General features: G+C 28.8%; 1 protein-coding gene across 1 annotated transcript in view; it reads left to right on the top strand.

Moving 5' to 3' along the window:
• The first annotated feature begins 2705 nt into the window (after nt 1–2705).
• The window catches only part of LOC111637359 (DBH-like monooxygenase protein 1), a 25683-nt gene continuing 6162 nt past the window's right edge, over nt 2706–22226 (top strand). Inside the window, exon 1 of the mRNA XM_023382835.1 lies at nt 2706–2948. Coding sequence (XP_023238603.1) covers nt 2706–2948 — 243 coding nt within the window. The remainder of the gene's footprint in view (nt 2949–22226) is intronic.

Raw genomic sequence — 22226 nt, 5'->3', positions numbered from 1 at the left:
TGTAGATCTTAAAAATCTGCACAAATTTTATTGTTTAAAATTCATTTATTTATTTTAAACTAAGGACTTTATGAATACAGACAAATTGTTTAAAATTTAGATGAAATAATAAGGAATGTGATAAGCTGCAATTCAAATTTCATTCTTAACTCATTCCATTAACCTCGAAGTGGTCAGCTTTGAAGTGACAAAGCTTGATCTCAATCCTATCCTCCATTCCTTCACAGCTTCCGAACTATTTTCACAAAATTTTTGCTTTAGTTGGTACCAAAATCTGCGACTGAAACCAAATGAGAGAACATTTGGAACACTGACTTTATGGGAGACATATCAAATTCTGTAATGGTCCAACTTGGCATATGCGTCTTGTGAACATAATGAGCAGTGGCCATGTCTGGCCAGAAGACACATCTTTGATCAGGATAGTATTTCTTGGTACTAGCCTCTTCTGCATTCACTGCCATAGACTTCTTTGGTATTGAGAACCGTGACAGAGCAATGAAGGACTAAGTGTCATTTGAATTTGAAAAATCAAATTCAAATGACACACATCCAGCCTTTCTTTGGTTAAACTGTGATTGTTACCAGCACATTCACTTCCATCAAAAAGACTCATCTTCCATAACCACACCACAACTGTTTGTTCTCTTTGTAACTCGACTACACAGCTTCTGCAGAAGGGTTTTTTTGTAGAAAATTATTTTGGTGTGTATTTTGGAGCAGATTTTCTCTTCTTAAGAGTCACTCGACATTTCTTCAGAATCTGTTAAACACATCCATGTGAAATTTTGAATTTTCTTCCAAATTTTCTAAGCATTAGTCCAACTTTTTAAAGGCTACTTCTTCCAATTGGTTTCTCTTCCTTTCATTCACTTTCCTCCTCTTCAACAACTTTCCATTCTTTTTTCTGCAGTTTCCCTTCTCTACACTTGAAATAATGCTAAACATTACATGCCATGAAATTCCCATTGCAGAGAAATGTTAACCTGTATAAGATTTACCATTTTCACAGTTTTCAGTACAAAAGTCTGCCAATTATATTTCTTCAATTAAATGAATTTAATCCTTCCATTTTTAAAATGGAATGTTATTTATGTAAAATGTTTGTCTGCACATGTGAGATTATTTGAAATTACCAGAAAATGCTATTGAAATCTGTGCAATTTTTAGGATATATGCCTGTATTTACTGGATATTTTTAAAACAGTTATATATTTATGTATTTAATCAACAGAGTAAAAATTTCAAAAACAAATAAGAATACAAAGTCATTCATCAAAATTTACCACTAAAAAATAATAGGCAGCAAAATGTAACAAGAAAATACATCAAGTGATGAAAATTGGATTACAGTCGACCCCCCTATAAGATAGAGATACGTTCCATTCTCTAGGAATCCGCTTTCTTACGAATCCTTCCAATCACAACCCGACACGTGTCAAGTTTACGGACTACGGCTGTTTGAAAGATTTTCTTCCATAAAATTAATCGATTCTAGACTAATCCGACTCAACATTTCCAAAATACGTATATATTTTTTGGGAATAATCTGTATAAACTACGCTATAAACAAAAAATTGTAGGATTACTTACCGAGTGTCACCATTCGACATTGCCATTGCTCAACATTGTTTTCGTCGCGGAACAGCTCAGCAAAGAGCGGCCGATTTCTAACAACTTATTTTTCTGTGAAAACTTCGTAGAACTTCGGAGACATCATTAATATAAATAATTTTAATCGCCGTTGAATAAGAAATGTTTCTTTCACAAGAAATGTATAAAATTACAGTACTGTATTAGACTTACGGTACCTAATTTACATACTGACAGACGATAGTTAGCGTAAAAATCTCCGTAGCGTGGCGCCACGCTAGAGGGCGGAAATTATATATTTAATTATAACAAAGTTACAATAAGTTAATATATAATTATCTATACAGTACCTAATTTATATATAATTTATATAATACTGTCCAGACGATAGAAATCTCTCCGTAGCGTGGCGCTACGGACGGCGGGAAAGTAGTTCGGCTTCCCGATGACGTTTGAGGTGTTTATAGGGAACTTTTACTATTTTTTACGGATACCGGTAGCAATTTTTTCATAGTTTTATAGGAATCGTAACTATAGGGACCGTAATTATAGGGGGGTCAACTATATTATTAATGACAGTATCATATCTGTAACCAACAATCAACATTATACAGAAGTTCTAATTTGTTTTTAGCAATCTGAAAACTTTACATTTTTTCAATTCAATTTTTCATTTATCAATTTAAAAATTATTTTTCTTATTATGCAAATTATAAAATAAATCTATGTTGTGACCATTTTTGTAATGATAAAAGTTTAAAAGTATGTTATGCATTACAGTAGAAAAAATTATCAGAATGTTTATCTGAACTGGGTCATAATTTTTTACACAAAGCTTGTGAAAGATACTCCAAGCCCAGCCAGGATGTCATCACCTAAAAAGAAGAATGTGATGACAGTAGAATCAAAATTAAAGATCATCAACTGTTTAAACATGAAAGCCAACTGACAAAATACCTTAAAATTTGCTGCCAGATTGACTCTGATGATGGATCTTATATATAAAGAAAAATTACAAAAGATGCAAATGATGCATCACTTACTACATACTTCATTTGTGGTTCCTGGAAAGAAGTAATGAGAAACCAATCACCAATATCAGACCTTTTATTATGTGGAAAGGTGCTACACATGAACTGTCATTTCAATCATCCTTGGTTTCAAAACCAGAAAAACTGGCTCAAAACTTTAAGTCTCAAGATGGCATAAGAGAACTTCAAAATGAAGGAGAGTTGTCAATCGGCAACAACACAGCTACCAATAAATTCAAGAAAAGACTCATGAAACTCATGGAAAGCAGGGGGTATTCTAAAGATGTTATCTACAATGCAGATGAAATGAGAATAAACTGGAAGGCACTGTCTCAAAAGTCATTGGCTTTGTGATGCTGAGAGCAAATCTCCTGGCTTTAAAGTTAACAAAAAGCAAATAGCCACATTGGTTTGCACAAAAATGTTAGAGGTATTCATGCATTGTCATTGATTGGAGTCTAAAAACACCTCACTGTTTAAGAAATGTTGTCTTGTAAATGTATCTACCATTTGTGAGGCAAAAAATGCATGAATGAACTCCAATCTTTTTTGTGGATGGTATACCAAAGACTGTGTTAAAAGGCATTGTGAATGCAAAGGATAACATGGCAAAGTACTACTGCTACTTAACAATATGTTTACTTTCCATCAACTGATGTTCTAAATGCAATTGACAATGATTTTCAGGTGATGTATCTTCCTTCAAATGTTACAGCATTAATTCAACCAATGGACTGTGGCAACATTGAGAAACTGAAAAGGATATACAGAAAACAAATTCAACATAGTTTACTATTAACAGATGAGAACAGAATTGCTTTTTCTACAAAGCTTAATCCTAAAAGACTGTTGCTGTTTGTTAGCTAAAGCTCAAGTGTCAAGCAATCTAAAAAAAATGGATGAGATACACTCTGTTTGAATCTGGAAGACTCAGAACAAACTGCTCAGAATGAAGAAATCAGCAATTTATAAACTTCTTTCAATCCAACTCTGGATTTGAAGATTGTGATAAAGAAAATGTATATAAATGACTGATGAGTGATGCATATATTAATAGCAGTTTTCAGGTCTTAACTGATAACTAAGACATTGAGTAACTGCCATATTGTGATAGAATTGAAGTAAAGCTGGAAACGATCCCTGCACCTGTTAGGTACAGAAGAGGCAATTCTTGTACAGTATCTGAGGAATGTGGACAGGTGAATTTTGCACTTGCTGCCTCAAAAACAGGCTATCCTCATACCTGCAGGCCATGGGAGAGACAATCCTTGATTGGCCAGGTAAGGAGAGATGATCAAAGAACAAAGCAATCGATAGCGATTACTTCATTCTTGTATTTTCTTCATTTTCCATTAGGCACATGTAATACTGTTTTTATTTTTGACCCCTAGGCCTAAATTCCATTAGGTATGCTCGTTGAATTCAGAGAACATGAACATTGTCACTGTAATACCTTTGTATATCAAAAATGAAATCATGGACTCCTATTTTTACTTTCCTGGTTCTGTTATAGATAATAGAGGAAAAGTATGACATCGGTCAAAAAATGACCCCCCAGTTTTTTTTTTTTTACATTTTTTGGACTTGAGACCTTGAAACATTGAGAAATGCAAAAAAATTCAGAGGTTTTTCTGTATGTATGAATGTTAAATGTGTGTGTGTGTGTGGGCACGATTTTGTTTACACTCTTTGAAACTCCTATACTTTTGAAAATTTCACAAATTTTGCAGGAAGGTTTGTTTATTTTGTTGCCAGGAAGTTAAGAAATTCATTGTTGGATTTTTTACATTTAAATGGACCCACATTACATTTCTGGATTCCTCGTCTCAATTAATGGAAAATGGTGAAGTTTTATCAAAATCAATCCATTAAATTTTGAGAATAAACTCAATTCTATAAGCCCACACAAAGATGTGCTAGCTATCATGAAACATCACACAACAAAGTTGTGCAATTTGTGCAATATCACTTTGCTGCGTGCATTTGTGAAACAACTTTACATCTTGAAAACGAAGTCGTAAATACCCATTTTTTATTGCATTTTTGGATTCTGCGTCGCAATTAATGGAAAATGGCAAAGTCTAATCAAAATCAATTGAACAGATTTTGAGAATGAACACAATTCTGTAAGCCTCACAGAAAATGTGAATTTTTATATTACATTATATACATAATACATGTAGGCGGTTTTTCAAGCTCCGATGGTCCATAAAACAAAGACAAGTGTAAATAACAAAATGAATTTATTACCAAAAGTTAGATACAAACATGGTTACTTTTTGACATAATCACCATAAAGATTGAAGAATTTGTCATATCTGTGGACGAGCTTTTCTATCCCCTTTTCATAGAATGTTGCTGCCAGTGAATTGAGATGATCTTAACGTTGTTTTGAGATTGTCATTAGTCTCAAACCTCTGCCCTGCTAGCCACGTTTTCAGTTCAGAAAAGAGGTGGAAGTCTTCACACATTAAAAAATTCCAAGTTGGGTGGAAGTCTTCACCACCTTTAAACATACAGCATATAGCCCTGATTTAGCGCCACGTGACTTCCACCTCGTTCCTAAACAGAAAAAGTGGCTAGGAGGGCAGAGGTTTGAGGCTAATGACGATCTTCAAAACAATGTTAGGGCCCATCTCAAATCATTGGTGGCAACATTTTACGACAAGGGGATGGAAAACGCTCATCCACAGATATGACAAATTCTTCAATCTTCACAGTGATTATGTCGAAAAGTAACCATGTTTGTACCTAACATTTGGTAATAAACTCATTTTGTTATTTACACTTGTCTTTATTTTATGGACCATCAGAGCTTGAAAAAAAAAAAAAAACAGCCTACGTATATCAGTTGTAATGTTAATTATCTTATGATATCTGTATGATTAAAACAAATGTGAGGTTTAAAAGCTATAATTTGAAAAATTAAATGTTTTAATTTATATTTTTGAATAATCACCATTATTAAAACAATATAGTAAAAACTGTCACCTTTCTTTAAAGCTGTTAAAATAAAAAAAAAATATTATGTTTCTATTCTGTATGTTTTTTAATTAGTATATTAGTTTCTTAAACTAAAATGGTTTATATATATTATGTAGGTTTAATTTTAATGTAATTTTAGGTTGTGCTGAATTACATTAACATGTTTAAATTTACAAAATCTATAAATACATTTATAAAATCAATTTGCAAGTTAAAATAAAAATATCTTAAGAAACTTAAAGCAAATCTTCAATATTTTAAGACTAACAGAAATCAGTCTTGAAGTTCAATTTGTGTGATGCTTAGAAAATAATTCATTCATTATCAATCAATAAAGCTTAATAATTTTCAAGCTAACTGTTGAGTAACAAATTAATATTGTAAAAATTATTCATTTATTTTTAGTAAAAAATATTTAGATTGAGAAAAATTTAATATGGATGTTGTTAATTTAAAATATCAAAAACACTTCAAGCAATTATTATTACAGTAAAATCTCAATTTAATTGATTAATTAAAGACAAGAGTCTGTTATAATAATAAATTAGATTTTTCGAACATGTTACAAAATGACAAATTAACTAGTTTATCTGTTTTTATTTCAGTAGATAGGTTTGTGTAATTAATATTATGTATGAGAAGTTTAATTTCACAGAAATGTTTTCTGTGTGTGTTATTGTTTAAGTATTCACCTTAGACTGTAGTAATAAACAAGTATATAATCTAAATTGAAATAAATAATCCAACATCTTTCTGAAAATATGCTTTAATTGTATTTAACTGAACAAGTAAATAATGTTCTTAAAAAACAAAATTTAAATTTTACAAAAACAAACACCCTACACAGTACATATCTCCAAAGAAAAAAATTGTGATATAAAGATTCTGTAATCTAAATTTTCTGTAGTCTATAGATCTGCTAATTTTTATGACCCTAGAATGCTCCATAAAAAAATACTCATCTCATCAACCTCTACGACATATCTTCTCTTAAATTTATAGCACATTAAACATTAACACCCCATACAGGATAATTCATTTATAAATAATAATACCCCAACAAATATAATATATGCAACCAATTAAAAAATTAATCAGAATAAAATTTATATATTTTTGAGGGATCTTTTCAATTCCAAAAAATTAAGCCACCTTTTGCTCCCCTGTAAGGGGTCAAGAGAAAACTTTAGAATTTCAAATGGAATTCTCATACTTTTTCTATTTTTTGTATTTTTAAAATTGCTTTGTATGCTTGCTACTAGTATTATAAACAAAGTTTGGAACTTGGCATTTTGGTATTGTATTTCTTGTCTTCAGCAAGGGAAGACAAGAAATACAATACATTCCTAATGCTTAGAAGCACTTCATTGAAATTTCATCAATAGATGACAGTCCAATAAAATAATACTTGAGTTCAGTAGTGTGCAGTGAGTGACATTTGATTGTAGGGAAGCTGTGACAGCCCTGGACAGAATCATTGGAAGTGTTATAAAATATTTTGGTGTGTAGCATCCACCAGCTAAACTGTATGAGGTTGGTGCTCTATAAAGCGCATGCGTGAATGCGTATAATCTGGCCACTTTACACCATTCAAATATTTTTGCCATGGAAGCTGTCCCATATTTGGCAATATGGCGCTTCCATTGGGAATATGCATATACGTATTTATATTCGAATATACAACAGCAATCTTATCATTTTTTTCCCACATGTAGTATAGAAATTTGTAATAAGATGCATTATGCAATTATAATAAAATATTAATTTTAATTAATTCAAAGTATGTTAAAATATGAAAATAATTGCACAATATGTATTTATATTTTAGAAAATACAAGGGAAGCAGTGCTACCACAGCTTCCATGGACAGCATGCCACTGCTTCAATTACATTTAACAAATTTTATTAAATGTTATGTTATTTTAAAGAAAGATAATTATGCATAAAGAATCATTATGCAGTAATTTCATATATAACTTAATCATATTCCATCAATAATATACAATTTAAATCAATGATAATTGGTTTACATCATTGCTACATCTCTTAATAGAGAAAAATTTTGTTGCACTTAAATTAATGACAAACCAGTTTAATTCACTGTAAGAACAACTTAATTTTAGGAATGTTTGACTATAGCACTTTAAAAATGTTAAGTTTAGGAACATACCCATAGACAAAATTGGTGGCAGTGTGTTGTGCACACAATCAAAATTTTTGTATGCAATTCTGAAATGTTAAGTGTGATAAATGCTTGTACATACACTATTAGGAACCACACACTATATAAATGTTGAAAATTTCAATAGTATTGCTGTAAAATTAAGAATCCATAAATTTAGTGCTAGACACCTTTGACACTATTAGACAGGAAGTATGCATTTCACACTTCCTGCCTAATGATGGATAACAGCACAATTCAGAGAGCATTCAAGTCATTATGCATAGAGGCTTGGTGGTTACCATTTCTTTCCATATAATATAACTTATAGTAATCTTCCATATTATAAAGTACTAAATTATTATAAATTTCTCTTTTCAATGAATTTTTCTGTGGAAAATTAAAAAAAAAAAACTCCTATAATAGGAAGTTAAATTTCTATATAATACACTTTATTTATCTGACTTACAAAGTCTTATTTTTTGTATTCTCAAACATTAAAATGCTGACTCATTTCTGCAACTGATGCCAGCAGGATGGCTGTTACAATACAGTACAATACCTATACTATATTCAAAATGAAATCAAAGCATCTTTGTTCAAAGACAGTTTCAATAACTACCTTTTTGATAGATTAAAAACTATAAGAAATAGTTTTCTGTCAACAAGAAAATATTCTGAACCAAATTTTTGATTATTAAAATAAATTAATAATGAGCCATTAAAAGTAAAATAAATTTAAAAAATATAACTGAAGATTATTAATTACATTTCATCTTAAATACCTAAGCATACTTATTTCAATCACTAACATTTTCTTTTTCAATTTTAAGACAAAAATATTACACTTTGTATTTTATTTTATTTGCATGCGACAGTATTTTAATATTTATTTGAATACAGAAATACCTTACTTTAAGATGCTTTGCTTTAGACCACTTTGCTATACAGTGTTTTCAATTAGTTGAACTTGTTTAATTCAAACTTTTTTTTCTAATTTTTGGATAATTCAAAGTGGGAATAACCTTATATTCAGGGTTTTACCATTGCAGAATATCTATTTTCTGGGAGTTCTTGCCTGTCCTGCAGTCGCCCTTTCTCTTTTTGTGTCCTAATTTGTGGTTTACTGATAAGCTATAAAGCTAGTGGAAGGAACAGCAAAACTAGATCAAAGCACCTCTAGCGGCGACACCGAGTAACAGAATCGGGGCTACAAAGGCATCACCATTGTTGTTCCACCTAGTACTTTTGTACTAATCTAGTACCTTTTTACTTGTTTCAGTACCAAGATACCCAACACCATTTTCTTAGTACCATTCATGAAATCCTAATCCTCTCCTTTCAGTTTAGTACCTTTCAAAACATTTATTTTTATTCTATATTTCTATATATTTTTTTTACTATACCACAGCTGTAATGCTAACAGTAATGTCACAAAATAGTCTATTACAGAGATGGCAAACCTTTTTGAATCTGTGTGTTATATAGTGAACATAATTATCTTTAAAATATTTATGCAAGACAAAGTTCTAGACTTCAAGTAATAATATTTAAAGAAATGAAATGAATATGCCTTAAAATAAAAATAAAGAAACTTATTTAAAATAAGGGATGATTGGGCAATAAAGCCAAAAGGATGATTACAAAAAGACACATGATAATCAAAATTGTATATGTTGTATGCCGGTTGATTTCTCATAACATGCCACTTTAGGCACACTGCTACAGTTTGCCACTCTTGGTCTATTACGTCTTTGAATCATAAAAACAATTTCCATGTTTCTGTATCTTATCTTATTATTTTAAAGAAAATTTTCAGTGAAAACATTTTATTATTTGTGATTATAATAAAATCTAGTAGATAAAGATTTTCACACAAAACTTCTAAATAGTTCATTTGATTTCAAATCTGACTCCATGATTAGATTCAGTATTAAAAACCACCAGAAAAAATATTTGTACTTTGCATCATGTTCAAAATAATTAGAAAAAAAACCAAATTCAGAAACCAAAAACAAATTTTACTCATAAATGTTTTTTTTGTTCTCTTAAAAGATGATTATCAATTCAGAAAATTTATGAAGCATTTAAGTAATAATATATGAAAAAAAAGGGAATTTGGCATTTTTTTGTAATAATGCTTTAAAAGTATGTGCCACAAAATCTGGATTATCATTTGAAATTTTAAAGTTATAGCTGTTTTGATTTTCAACGTTCAGAAGTTACATTATCAGAATAAAATACAAAAATGTGGTTATTTGGACTTCTCTATTATTAGTCCTAAAGTTTTCAACTTCTATATCTATTAGAACCAAAGAGATAAACTTGGCATGGCCTGTCTAGAACAGATTGTCCTGTATTAGATATCAGACAAATGTGTGACATCTCTCTCATCTACAGATTTTATTTTATAAACCAAACAAATTTAAAATCTAAAATCATGCAATACCAGAAAAGACTGATCTTATCCAAGCCATTAATTTTGTGGCTATAATGTATTTCATAATAATTATACTAAGTGTAAGTGAATATAAAAGCTGTTTTCTCATCTAAACCAATTAAAATAATATCAATATTTATTACAGTCGACCCCCCTATAAGATCATAGATACGTTCCATTTTTAGGAATCTGATTTCTTACGAGTTGTTCCAATTACAGCCCGACACGTGTGAAGTTTACGGACTACGGCTGATTGAAAGGTTTTCTTCCATAAAATTAATCGATTCTAGACTAATCCGACTCAACATTTCCAAAATATGTATATATTTTTTGGAAATAATCCGTATAAACTACGCTATAAACAAAAAATTGTAGGATTACTTACCGAGTATGCACCATTCGACAACCCCATTGCTAAAGCTTGTTTTCGTCGCGAAGCAGCACACCAAACCACGACCGATTTCTGATAACTTATTTTTCTGCGTTAACTTCGTTGAACTTCGGAGACATCATTAATATAAATAATTTTAATCGCCGTTGAATAAGAAATGTTTCTTTCACAAGAAATGTATAAAATTACAGTACTGTATTAGACTTACGGTACCTAATTTACATACTGTACAGACGATAGTTAGCGTAAAAATCTCCGTAGCGTGGCGCCACGCTAGACAGCAAAAATTATATATTTAATTCTAACAAAGTTACAATAAGTTAATATATAATTATATATACAGTACTTATTTATATATAATTTATATAATACTGTCCAGACGATAGAAATCTCTCCGTAGCGTGGTGCTACGGACGGCGGGAAAGTAGTTCGGCTGCCCGATGACGTTTAACGTAATTATAGGGGGTTTTTTACTGTTTTTTACGGATACCGTCACAATTTTTTCGCAGTTTTATAGGAATCGTAATTATTGGGACCGTAATTATAGGGGGGTCGACTGTACATCAATGTTCCCATGCAACTCTCCTACACTTGATATTCCAGAGCTATGGGTTGTGCTGTTCAACTTGCTAAAATCATAATAGGTCATGCAGTTGTGACAACAGGGCTCCAGTGTTTGCATTTCATTTAAATTTTCTTTATATTCTTATCAATTATTTCTGTTATATTAATTCTGTTATTTTAGTTACCCATTGCCATCATATTACATTTATTTTGTTCCATGCTCATGCACAAACAGCAATTTAAAAATACTTTCTTTCTCTAGATTAATAACGTTCCGTCTTCCATTTTACCCAGAGAAAATGGTTATATACTGTTGAAAGTGCTTATACTTGTTAATTAAATGTATTTACCAGTAATGCCAAGAGAAAGATTTTTTTTGTATTTTTGTTTATAACTAAAAGAAATAAGCAAAATCCTAATTCTTTATAACAAACTTCATTTCAACTATCCAACCTTTCATTCCAGCACTGAATTTTTTCATTTTGGAAAATATTATCAAGTTTGTTTGTAAGCCTTTTTAAGGCTTTCCAAATCAAACAAAAATTTGATGAATACATTCTAATTAATCAAATAATTTCAAGATGATGTGTTTAGAAAAAAATTCAATTAGATTATAGCTGATTTAGACACTGTTAGTATATATATATATAATAAAATATATGTGGATTTAGAAAGCCTGAAATAATATTAAAAATAAACCTGAAAGCATTTGCAAAAAAGGAAAGGACACAGTGATAGAATAAAAGATTAGTTATTTGAAATAAAGTTGGTTTTAACAATTTGAAACCAAATTTATTTAATAGTTTAAAGCAACTCACAAAGAATACACCTAATCTTTAAAACAATAATATATGTGCATTATGAACTGTCCATAAACTACATTCACATTTTTCTTAAAATTTTTACTCCTCCCCTCTTGTCCAAGTTTCTGTAATCCCTCTCCTCTTCAGATTGTCCAACAAAACCACCCTTAAAACCTTTATCAGTTTATGAATGATAGATACCACAACTAGAAACAAAGCACACAAAAAATTTTCAAATAAATATAATAAAATGCATAAACTGTGTAAAATTTAACAAAATAAACAATGTCCACTGAAGCTCAACCAACCCCTTATCCATTGGCCTCTTTGTGCTCTCTGAGTGATAAGGGGCCAAAAGCCACAATTAAAAAAAACCCCTTATCCAACTTTGTTAACTTGTAACATCTCTCCCCTCTGGTGTGGATGTCATTTACGAACAGCCCCACAAGAGTTTTTCCATTTGTAATGATCAGTAAACACTATCTTAATTAACAAGCCTTATCTCACATTCAGGAAATTTACAGGATTTTTTTTTGACTTACTATATAAAAATTTCAAATTATTTAAATTTCTTGGAACTGCCAATGTACTTATAATCAGTATGTTGAATCTCTTATGTGAAAGATAAATACTGAACTTCCTTTGCACCAGCAAGTTGAACCTATCAAGTACTTGTTTAAGGATAAAGCTAAAACAATAAACAATTAAGACATTAATTAAAAATAATTAATTAATGTCTTAATTGTTAATTAATTTTATAAAATTGTGTTGAAAGCCTGAAAATATTTTTTACAATTTTTACATATTGAGGTGAGGAAAATAGCCTATAAGGGAAGATCTTGACATAAGGACTATTCATTCTGGAAGTGTGTAAAGGACATTAGAAATTAAGATGACGCTTTTGTAATACTTCTGTGCATGTATATTTGTGATGTTTATTGATACAAATTACATGGCAATAATGCACACAAATCAATTTAATGATGCATATTAGCATATACTAATTCACTAACTAGACATCTTTTCTTGGAAAGATATCTGATTAGAAATGATCATAATATATACATTAATGTTTTTTCAAAACATACAAATATTAGATGTATTGGTATATATCATTTCAATGTTGCTATACAAATGATAATACATACAATCCTATATTTAAAATATTTCCTTCTGAACTGAAAATGTCACTAACAACATATGTAATTATTTAAGTATTTTATTTTTATACCTTTTACAAGTGTTTGACGTATAATCCATATAATATTCATGTCAAATTGTAAAAATGAAGGAATACATATCTAATTTCAATATTTTTCTTGTTGCACAAAGCAAGCTAATTATTCATGCCAATATTTTGTAAAAAAAATACTGCTAAAATTAACATATTGTATATACATTCCAATAAAGAATAGCATAAAAATGATAAATAATTTATTCATTCATTCAATTTCATTCATAAAATGCAATTTTAATTCTACAACTGAAATATGAAATAATAATAATAATAATACTATGCTTGTGTATCTAATTTTATATTGTCTGAACTAAATGACACATGCCTACAAATATTCCAAACAACATCCTCTTCCATTTATTCTCAGCAAATTTAATTTATACATCACTGGCAGAATATAGAAAATATAACATAATATTGTAATTTCTATACTATAAATAACAAAATGTAATTTAATACTAATACATTCATAGAGATCAGAAAACTCACTATTTCATAGAAGTTTATTTGCATTCTAGAAATACTATAGATAATTTAGTAACCCCATTTTTATTTTTACATTGTTATATCTGTATATGAATTAAAACAAAGTTCAAAAGTCAAGTTCCAGATTAACCACAAGCATTTTTAGTATGTCATACTGATTGTAAGTTTTACTTTCACCAAACCCTATGGATTATTTCAAAAGAAGGAAATAAGAAATATAAATAAAAATAGAAAAAGAAAAATTAATCTTATAAATTTTTTCTACGGGATATTGCACACTAAGTTATGTGGATAATCTCAGTTCGTCCATTAGAAATGGATCTGGTCTGTAATAAGCTTGGCAGCAACAAAGAAATAATGTGAAATAATAGCTCAGTATTCTGATGTACAATAAAAAAGAAAAAAAAAAAAAATCACTAACATCTAGATTTACAACAACAAACTTTATTAAAAATTCAAAACGTGTCTATATATCAATATTTTCAAATTATTGTAAGAATTTACTTCTAAATTAAACTAAAAATAAGTATAATAATGATGAAAATATCTTAACTTTGCCAACTAGGGATTGTATACCAGTTAACTGATAAATTGACAAAAAAAACATTCGGTAAATTTACCGGTAATTCAGTAAATGAAAAATCCATACTAGAAATTTCTATGTATAAAATATTGTGTTTATAGATATTTAAAAGGGCTAAAGGGACATTAAAAAAAAAAAAANAATTTAATGACCATTCGTCCAACAAGTGTTGAATCAGAAAGGGTATTCGTGGGATCTGGATTATTTTTGTACAAAAATTAAAATTAGATCAAAATTAGAAGATAAGACTATAAATAATTTAAGTTTCTTGAAAAGTTAATTTTAAAAAATGGTAATCAATAAAATGGTATTAAATCTTCTATATATATATATATATATATATATATAAATGGACCATGTATGTCCCTATATTTCACTTTTTCGCAAAAACTATACATTGCACGTGAATGGTGTTTGTATGTGGTAGTAGCCCCAAGTCTCTATTCGTGCATAGGGGTGGTTGCGTCTCGATAGCTATAAGGGTGCAGGAGATATGGGCTTGAAAGTGGTTTTCTATTTCGAATGTTTTGTTAGAATTTGTTCGAATTAAATTTGAACATAAAATTCGAATATTGGCTCGATTATAGAACGATTGTAAACGTTCCAGAAACATTGAAAATAGTTCGTATGACTAAACGTAAAAATTCTCTAATTAGTCTGGAAATGGGGGACCTAATTCTTGCATTTTGTGAAAACAGGTAAGACTGGCTATAATGTAATTATCTTAATCTTCACTATCGTTACTTTTTCCCAGCGAAGCAAGTCCTTGCAGCTAGATTCTAGATTACTTAGAAAAACAGTCTTTTATATATATATAAAAAACTATATTATATACAAATAAAAACCCAGCGAAGCAGGTCCATGCAGCTAGTACTATATATTATTTCTGTTGTATTTTTATTTTCCTGTATTATTTTGTTTCTGTTTATTTCTATATTTATTATTATAGTTTGTTTAGAATAACACTTTAATTTTTATATTGTTTATATTTGATATCTTTGAAATAAAAATGTAAAATGGAAATCATAATGATTTATATTTTTTATCACCTTAATTTTATTTTTTAAGATAAAAATTTTTTTTATCTTAAAAAAATATTTTAATTTTCATTTACCGAATTACTGGTAAATGAAAAAGTCAGAAAATTTACAATCCCTATTGCCAACTATCTGTGTATTATTTTTATTGTTAAAAATAATAGTGAGAGCAAGACAAAGTTTCTATTATGAACTGCATCTGAATGTTCTATTATAAATTATTTTCTATTGTTTTAAACATATACTTTTTATGATCACTGTATAAACATAAATACAATTGCATTAATAACTAATTTGTCCCATTAAGTAATTCAACAGAAGGTTTCATCACAAATTTATTGAGAATATGAAACTTAATGGATAATTGATGATATATACAAACGATGCCCAAAGTGTGGTGCTTCAAGAGCTTAATTGTGGCTCACCTAATAAATAAATAAATATTTTTTTGTTTCTCAAACACAAATAAGTGTCACAAATTACAACACTTGGCATTTTACCATCTTTATTCAGTTTTTTCTGAATAAATAGAATAAAAATGGTAAAACACCAAGTGTTGTAATTTGTGACACTTATTTGTGTTTGAGAAATAAAGAAATTATACTACACAGTTTCAAATTATAATAAAAAATATTTGTTATGCTTTAATATTTCTGTATCTTCTAAATACACTAGAGCCACAGTCAATTCATGTTTTTTTAAAAATTCACTGTTAATCAACCAACATCTAAAATAATTAATAAGTAGTTCAATTTCTAATTATTAACCTGATTACCAAAAATTAATTTCAACATTACAAATTCATAAACTGTCAACTAGCAAAGAATAAATAAAAAATGTAACAAATATGTAGTAAAACAGCTTACTTTCATTGTCAAAATAATACATTATGATTCTGAAAATTTTTTTTTATTTTTATTTTTATACCAAGAACTTTAGGTGCAGTTCCCAATATTTTCAGGTATGTAAGGCTCTTACAGCAAAAAGTCTGACCACTCCTGATATATACAATCAACTTTATTTATTGTTTGTTTTTAATGGTGTATTATTTGTATTGTTGAGAGGTAGTAATCTCATATTATAAAGCATTACTGAGCAAATATAAATGAATAAATATTTTACAATTGTAACAATGATTAGTATGATTTCAGATTTTGTTCTATGAATAGTCTAATGATGATAAAGCAGAAAGTGTTTACAAAATATTTAATAATAAATTGCTTTAAATTCCTTACTTCAAGATAAAGACTTATTTATAAAAAATAAAACTGTTTATATTAGCAATTCATTAAATATTTTAAAAATAACTAAACATGATCCTAAAATTGAAATTTCTCTACATGTAAAATTTCATTGATGTAATGAACTATTATTATTACAGCAATTAAAAAATCTTATAAGGGACAAAAATCATTTAAATAATGAAATTTGATATTGCTAAATATCCTGGATCATATTAGATTCAGGATATTAATATAATACAATGATATGCAATAAAGGCACTATATAACCGTAAATAAATTCACATACAAAATATTCTAAATGTTCACAATTAAGTTTTATAAATTAAAATAGTACAAAACAGGGAGTATATCTTCATGTTGTTAGTATTAAAAGACTACTGTATGGGTTTACCTTAGAATTTACTATTTTAACTTTGTAATTCTAAAAATTTCTTAACTCAAACTTATGTTTTTTATTTTAAAAATTTAAGCTGTTCATTAATACCATATAAAGAAAAGTTAATTTAAAATATCAAACTTTTTTCAATGTAAAATTTCTGTAAACAAATTGACAGATTTATTAATTTAATAGCCAATTAGTAATCCAGTATATTTCAGATATCATATAGTTTAATATAGAATTTCTTCTATAATTTGAAGTAAAAATCTTTAAAATAATTCATTTATAAGTATAAAAAAATTAATTTAAAAAACGTAATGCTCTTTTTACAGATGCAAAAACTTATATAAAAAAACTAAATATCAATAATAAGTTAATAAGATTTTATTAGCTTACTATATCATTGACTGTATTAAATTTCATAGAATACTAGGATACCAGAATAGATTGATCTTACCATTAATTTTGTAACTCTAATGTATTTTACAATAATAATTGACAAGACTATGTCTTGTTTATAAAATCGTACTGCCATTTTATGTTACCAGCATAGAGGTATGAAGGCGTACATGTCAAGAGTTGATATTTGGCACAGAGTATTAGGTGCCCAAATCATTTGCGCATAAAAAAAATCCAGACTTGTAGGTAGTCAGGGGACTGAGAAGTGAGTCAAAATAAAATCCAAAATGGTGACCCTCTTCTACAAACAGGCACCTCACCCTACTGAAGTCAGGTACCACCCACAGTCATTCTAAGAAGTGAACTCTGACCTTAGGACTAAACACAGTTTCTTCTATGTTAAATAAAATTTGTAATCTAATTTTGTAAATTTGGGAGTGCTTCAAATATGACATTAAAACAGGGTGTTGTTACAAGTAGGTTTTTTAACATTATCTACTCTAGTAAAATCGTGGGACCAATAAAAATTTTGACGTTATATTAGGGTTGTCGTTACATTCGATGATGTTATAATCAGGTTAAACTGTATATTGTTTATGCAAAATAAAAAAATAATTTCGGACAATACATATCCACGATTGTTTTTTTTTTCAAAAACGAAAAATTTTCGTTACGCATCGACAAAAATTCAACCTGGGCTGACACACAACGGAGAGAAATTTCGAAATTGTATAGGTTAATTTCATCGAAAATGCACTGTGGACAACCTCGTGGTTGTGGCCGGCGAAGTTTGAATGATCACGCCCAAAAGCAGCAATACCAAAGAAGATTGGAGAATGAGAACAAGACCTGTTTTGAGCATCAAAGTGATTCCACTTAGTAGTGAGTCTCCGAGACATAGTCTTGTTCCAAATACGGTTTAGCCATTTTACTTGTTATAATTAAGTGTAAGTAAACTTAACATTAACACAAAATATGATATTTCTCATCTAAAGTAACTAAAATTAATAAGAAAAATCCAATTTCTTAATAATCTAAATTTCTTTATTTAACAGTTTTGAAGCAACTCACATATAGAATATCTCCTATCTTTAAAATAAAGTTAAAAACTAAATACTTTTTTAACCACTAAGTCTCATTTGCAACTGGTTAAAGATATACAAAAATTGATAAATGAAATAAAAAAATGCAAACTAATAAATACTTACGTAGAAAATTTAAAGTATAAGACTTAAAACATCAAAAAATTTGTTTACAAATTCTGGAATAAAGAATCAAATCTGTATATTCAAAGTATTATAATTATTTTGTATTAACCTATAAATTTTTCTGGCCTTCTATTACCAAATTTTCCATTCTAACAAGCAAATTTCTTTTATTGTAATATGTAATTTTACATTTATTGAATCTACTTCTATATCCTTATTAAATGCATAATTGTATAATGATATTTTATTTCTATTTTACAAAAATCCTCTTTATACTCTTGAATGTAGTCAATACCACTTGTTCTCTAACATACATACATACATACAAGAAAGACATCAGCCATACACAAGGTGTTTAGTCGACAGAAAAGAGGGGAATGGAAAGAGGAGGGGAAGGAGGGAGAGGAGATAGGTAGTAGAGAAAGGTAGGATCCCTCTGAATGGCTACAGTACCCTCTATGTTTGATGTTGGCATGCAGTTTTTAGGCTGCAAAGCCGTAGTCCCCTGAAGGATCTAAACCCGAGTGTAGTGAACACCAATGATTCAGTGCTGCCACAAATAGTGCCAAGTGACTGTTAGTAGGAAGACTTATAACTACTTAATGTTAGTGAAACTAAACATGAGTGCAAATCTTAATACTACTTAACAACTAGACAGACAGCACAAAAAAACAAACGAACACAACAAACTAGATGAGATGAACGGACGGACAAAAGACAAACATGCAAGACACTAAATTTTTTTTTTATTTTATTCTTTTTTTTATACATTAACTTCTCACTAACTAAACTAACCTACCATAACGTAGGATGAACCTAACCAGAAATCAAGTTAAGAGTCTCCTTGTTCTCTAATAGAACAATTAGTATTGCCTACATAAAATTTAACTCTTCTACTGATCAAGTTGTCCATTATTTATTTTTCTCATTCTTCAAACAATTATACAAATTCTCCTATCACTATTCTCTTCTTTGATATATGTTTTTCTCCTTCTACTTCTTCCTATTTTGGTTTCTTGCTTTCTACATGGAGAATTGTCATGATGCTTAACAAGTTATGAAAGTGAAAAGCTCAATCATGATCCAGTATTGGAGGAAGACCCTTCTCAATTGGAAAAACAAAGTGTCTTCAACCAAATGTTAGTCTGAATGAGATGTTGAGAAATGCCAAGGTATCCTCTAATATAGAAGGTACAGGACAGCAAGAATTAGATAGTGCAGGAGGTCAGCGTTGAAAGGAAAATCAATGTTCAGTATTATCTTAGGAACTCCAAAGTTATTCATGATATCTTTTGTTACTTTTAATCATATCAAAAATTTTACATTTACTAGATTATGACACAGTTCTTTTTTTAATTAGAATTTTCTTTCTAACTGAGCTGTATAAAGATCTTATTTAGGAAGCTGATTCTTTCTTCATTTATTTATTGGAATTTTAGCTGTCTTTAAAGAAAACTACACTCCCTTCATGTTATTCATCATTTGTTTAGGAAATTCATACATCTCTGCTGCTACTTCTTCAATGTACTCAACTTCCTCTTTTTTCATAAAGTTCTGAACACTAAACAAATGTGCTTTTTGAAAAACATTATCAAAAAAATGCATTTTTATCACCGAATCCATTATTTATACTTGAAATGATGCATTTGGGTTTTATCCAAACTTTCAATTTAAAAAAAATAAATAAATATTTTTTAATGTTTGAATTAAACTTTAAAAGTTTTAATTTTTTTAATTTTAAGAATTTCCTACACAAACTGTTTATTTGTATTTTTGATTTCATTGACAAATTTTTTAACCATGATCTACTTTAAATAGATTGAGTGTGCTCTGAAAAACTATCAAGGTTACTTTCAAAATGTTAAGTAAAATTTGCATTTCTGAAAAAGCTGTTTTATTTATTGATCATTTTTTGTTAAATGTATGTATAAATAAAACTTCATTATTTTTTAAAGTATACAATTTATGAAAGGTTTTAAAATCATTTTTTATATTATTAACAGTACAATTTTTAAAAATAATGCAAATAATAACAACAAAAACTGTAGTGGTAAAGCACAAATTTGAATCATAAGATTACTATCTTATAATCATAAATTTAGAAAAAAAAAAAAAAAAAACAAGGAAGTTTCCAAAGCTGGATATTTTCCCAAAAACATTCAATCTTAGTTACTGATATTTTAAATATTTAATTAAATTTCAGACTAAATTAAATATGAAATATTCATTGTAAAAAATAAAGCAAAATTAAAAATAAGATTTCCACAACTGCTACTGTATCCATAACATTATGAGATTTATTAATTATTATGAAGTATTTATATAATTTTTTCTACTAGATGTATCTCAGAATATTTATATACTTAATGAAAGTATATTTTTATTTTTAAAATATTGAAATGGAGATTTAAAAGCAATTATAGTAAATAGAGATTTATATATGTCAATGTTACAAGTAGAGAACTCTGTTTAATAATACTAGATCATAGTTATTGATAGATCATAGTTATTAGAGTATTGAATTTTGTTGCTGGAATGTTATAGAAGGCGTTGTTTTCTTATATTATGTTATTGATATTGTCACAGCCTCTTTTGACTATCTTAAAACTACTTAATAAATTCTTTCATTCTATTATTAAGATAAAATAAACAAAAATCCCTTGCCAAGAATTCTTTTTGTTTTCATGCATTCATCTATTAGTTTTATTTTCTTTATCTCAAATATTAACAGCAGCAAGAACAGTACTGTTAAAACATCATTCAAATAATTTTTTTCACTTTGTATTAGTGATGACTAACATTCCTTAATACAATTAATTAGAACTGATTTATTTTGTTACTATATTTAAAATATAATCAAAAACAATAAACTTCACACATGCACACATTGCACAGTCTGTATCCATGGATTCTGCAATTATGACTTCAACCAACTGTGGATTAGAAATATTTGGAAAAAAAAAATCTAGAAAATTCCAAAAATGTAAGACTAGAATTTGCCTGTATTTTAAATATTCTATGTATTTCTCTTTTAGGACATTAAAAAGCAACTATAAGTTATGGAAGGAGGAAAATGTTGCTGACATGTACTATATATAGTTACACCTACGATAGTTGCCTGTATACTGAACATGTATGCTTTTATTTTCCTTGTCATTATTCCCTAAATAATACAGCATAATAACTATTTACGTCATATTAGGTATTATAAGTAATCTAATGATGATTTATACAGGAAAATATGTAACAGGCTATATGTAAATAAAGTATCATTTTATACAAGGGGCTTGAACTACTTTGGATTTTGATATTAGGTTGGGGAAAAAGAAATCCATTATTTTTACGTTCATTTCAAGTCTTTATTTAACATGGTTTTGGTTGTTCGACTTGGATCAAATATGCACCGTTTTGTTTTATAATTTGTTGCCATTTTAAAGGTAACTTCATAATTCCTCTCTCGTAGAAGCCCTGCTCCCTATTGGCGAAAAACTTGACTAAGTGATTTTCGCAATCCTCTCTTGATGCCAATTTCTTATCACCGAGGAAATTTTGTAATGATAAAAAAAGATGGTAATCGCTTGGTGCCAGGTCTGGACTATAAGGTGGATGCATCAAAACTTCCCAACCAAGCTCCTGGAATTTCTGGCGAGTCACTATAGATGTGTGTGGCCTGGCGTTGTTGTGA

The sequence above is a fragment of the Centruroides sculpturatus genome, unplaced genomic scaffold (assembly GCF_000671375.1).
Source record: "Centruroides sculpturatus isolate CEXI.00-Female unplaced genomic scaffold, Cexi_2.0 scaffold53, whole genome shotgun sequence".
NCBI lineage: Eukaryota > Metazoa > Arthropoda > Arachnida > Scorpiones > Buthidae > Centruroides > Centruroides sculpturatus.
This window is presented reverse-complemented; position numbering and strand designations above follow the sequence as displayed.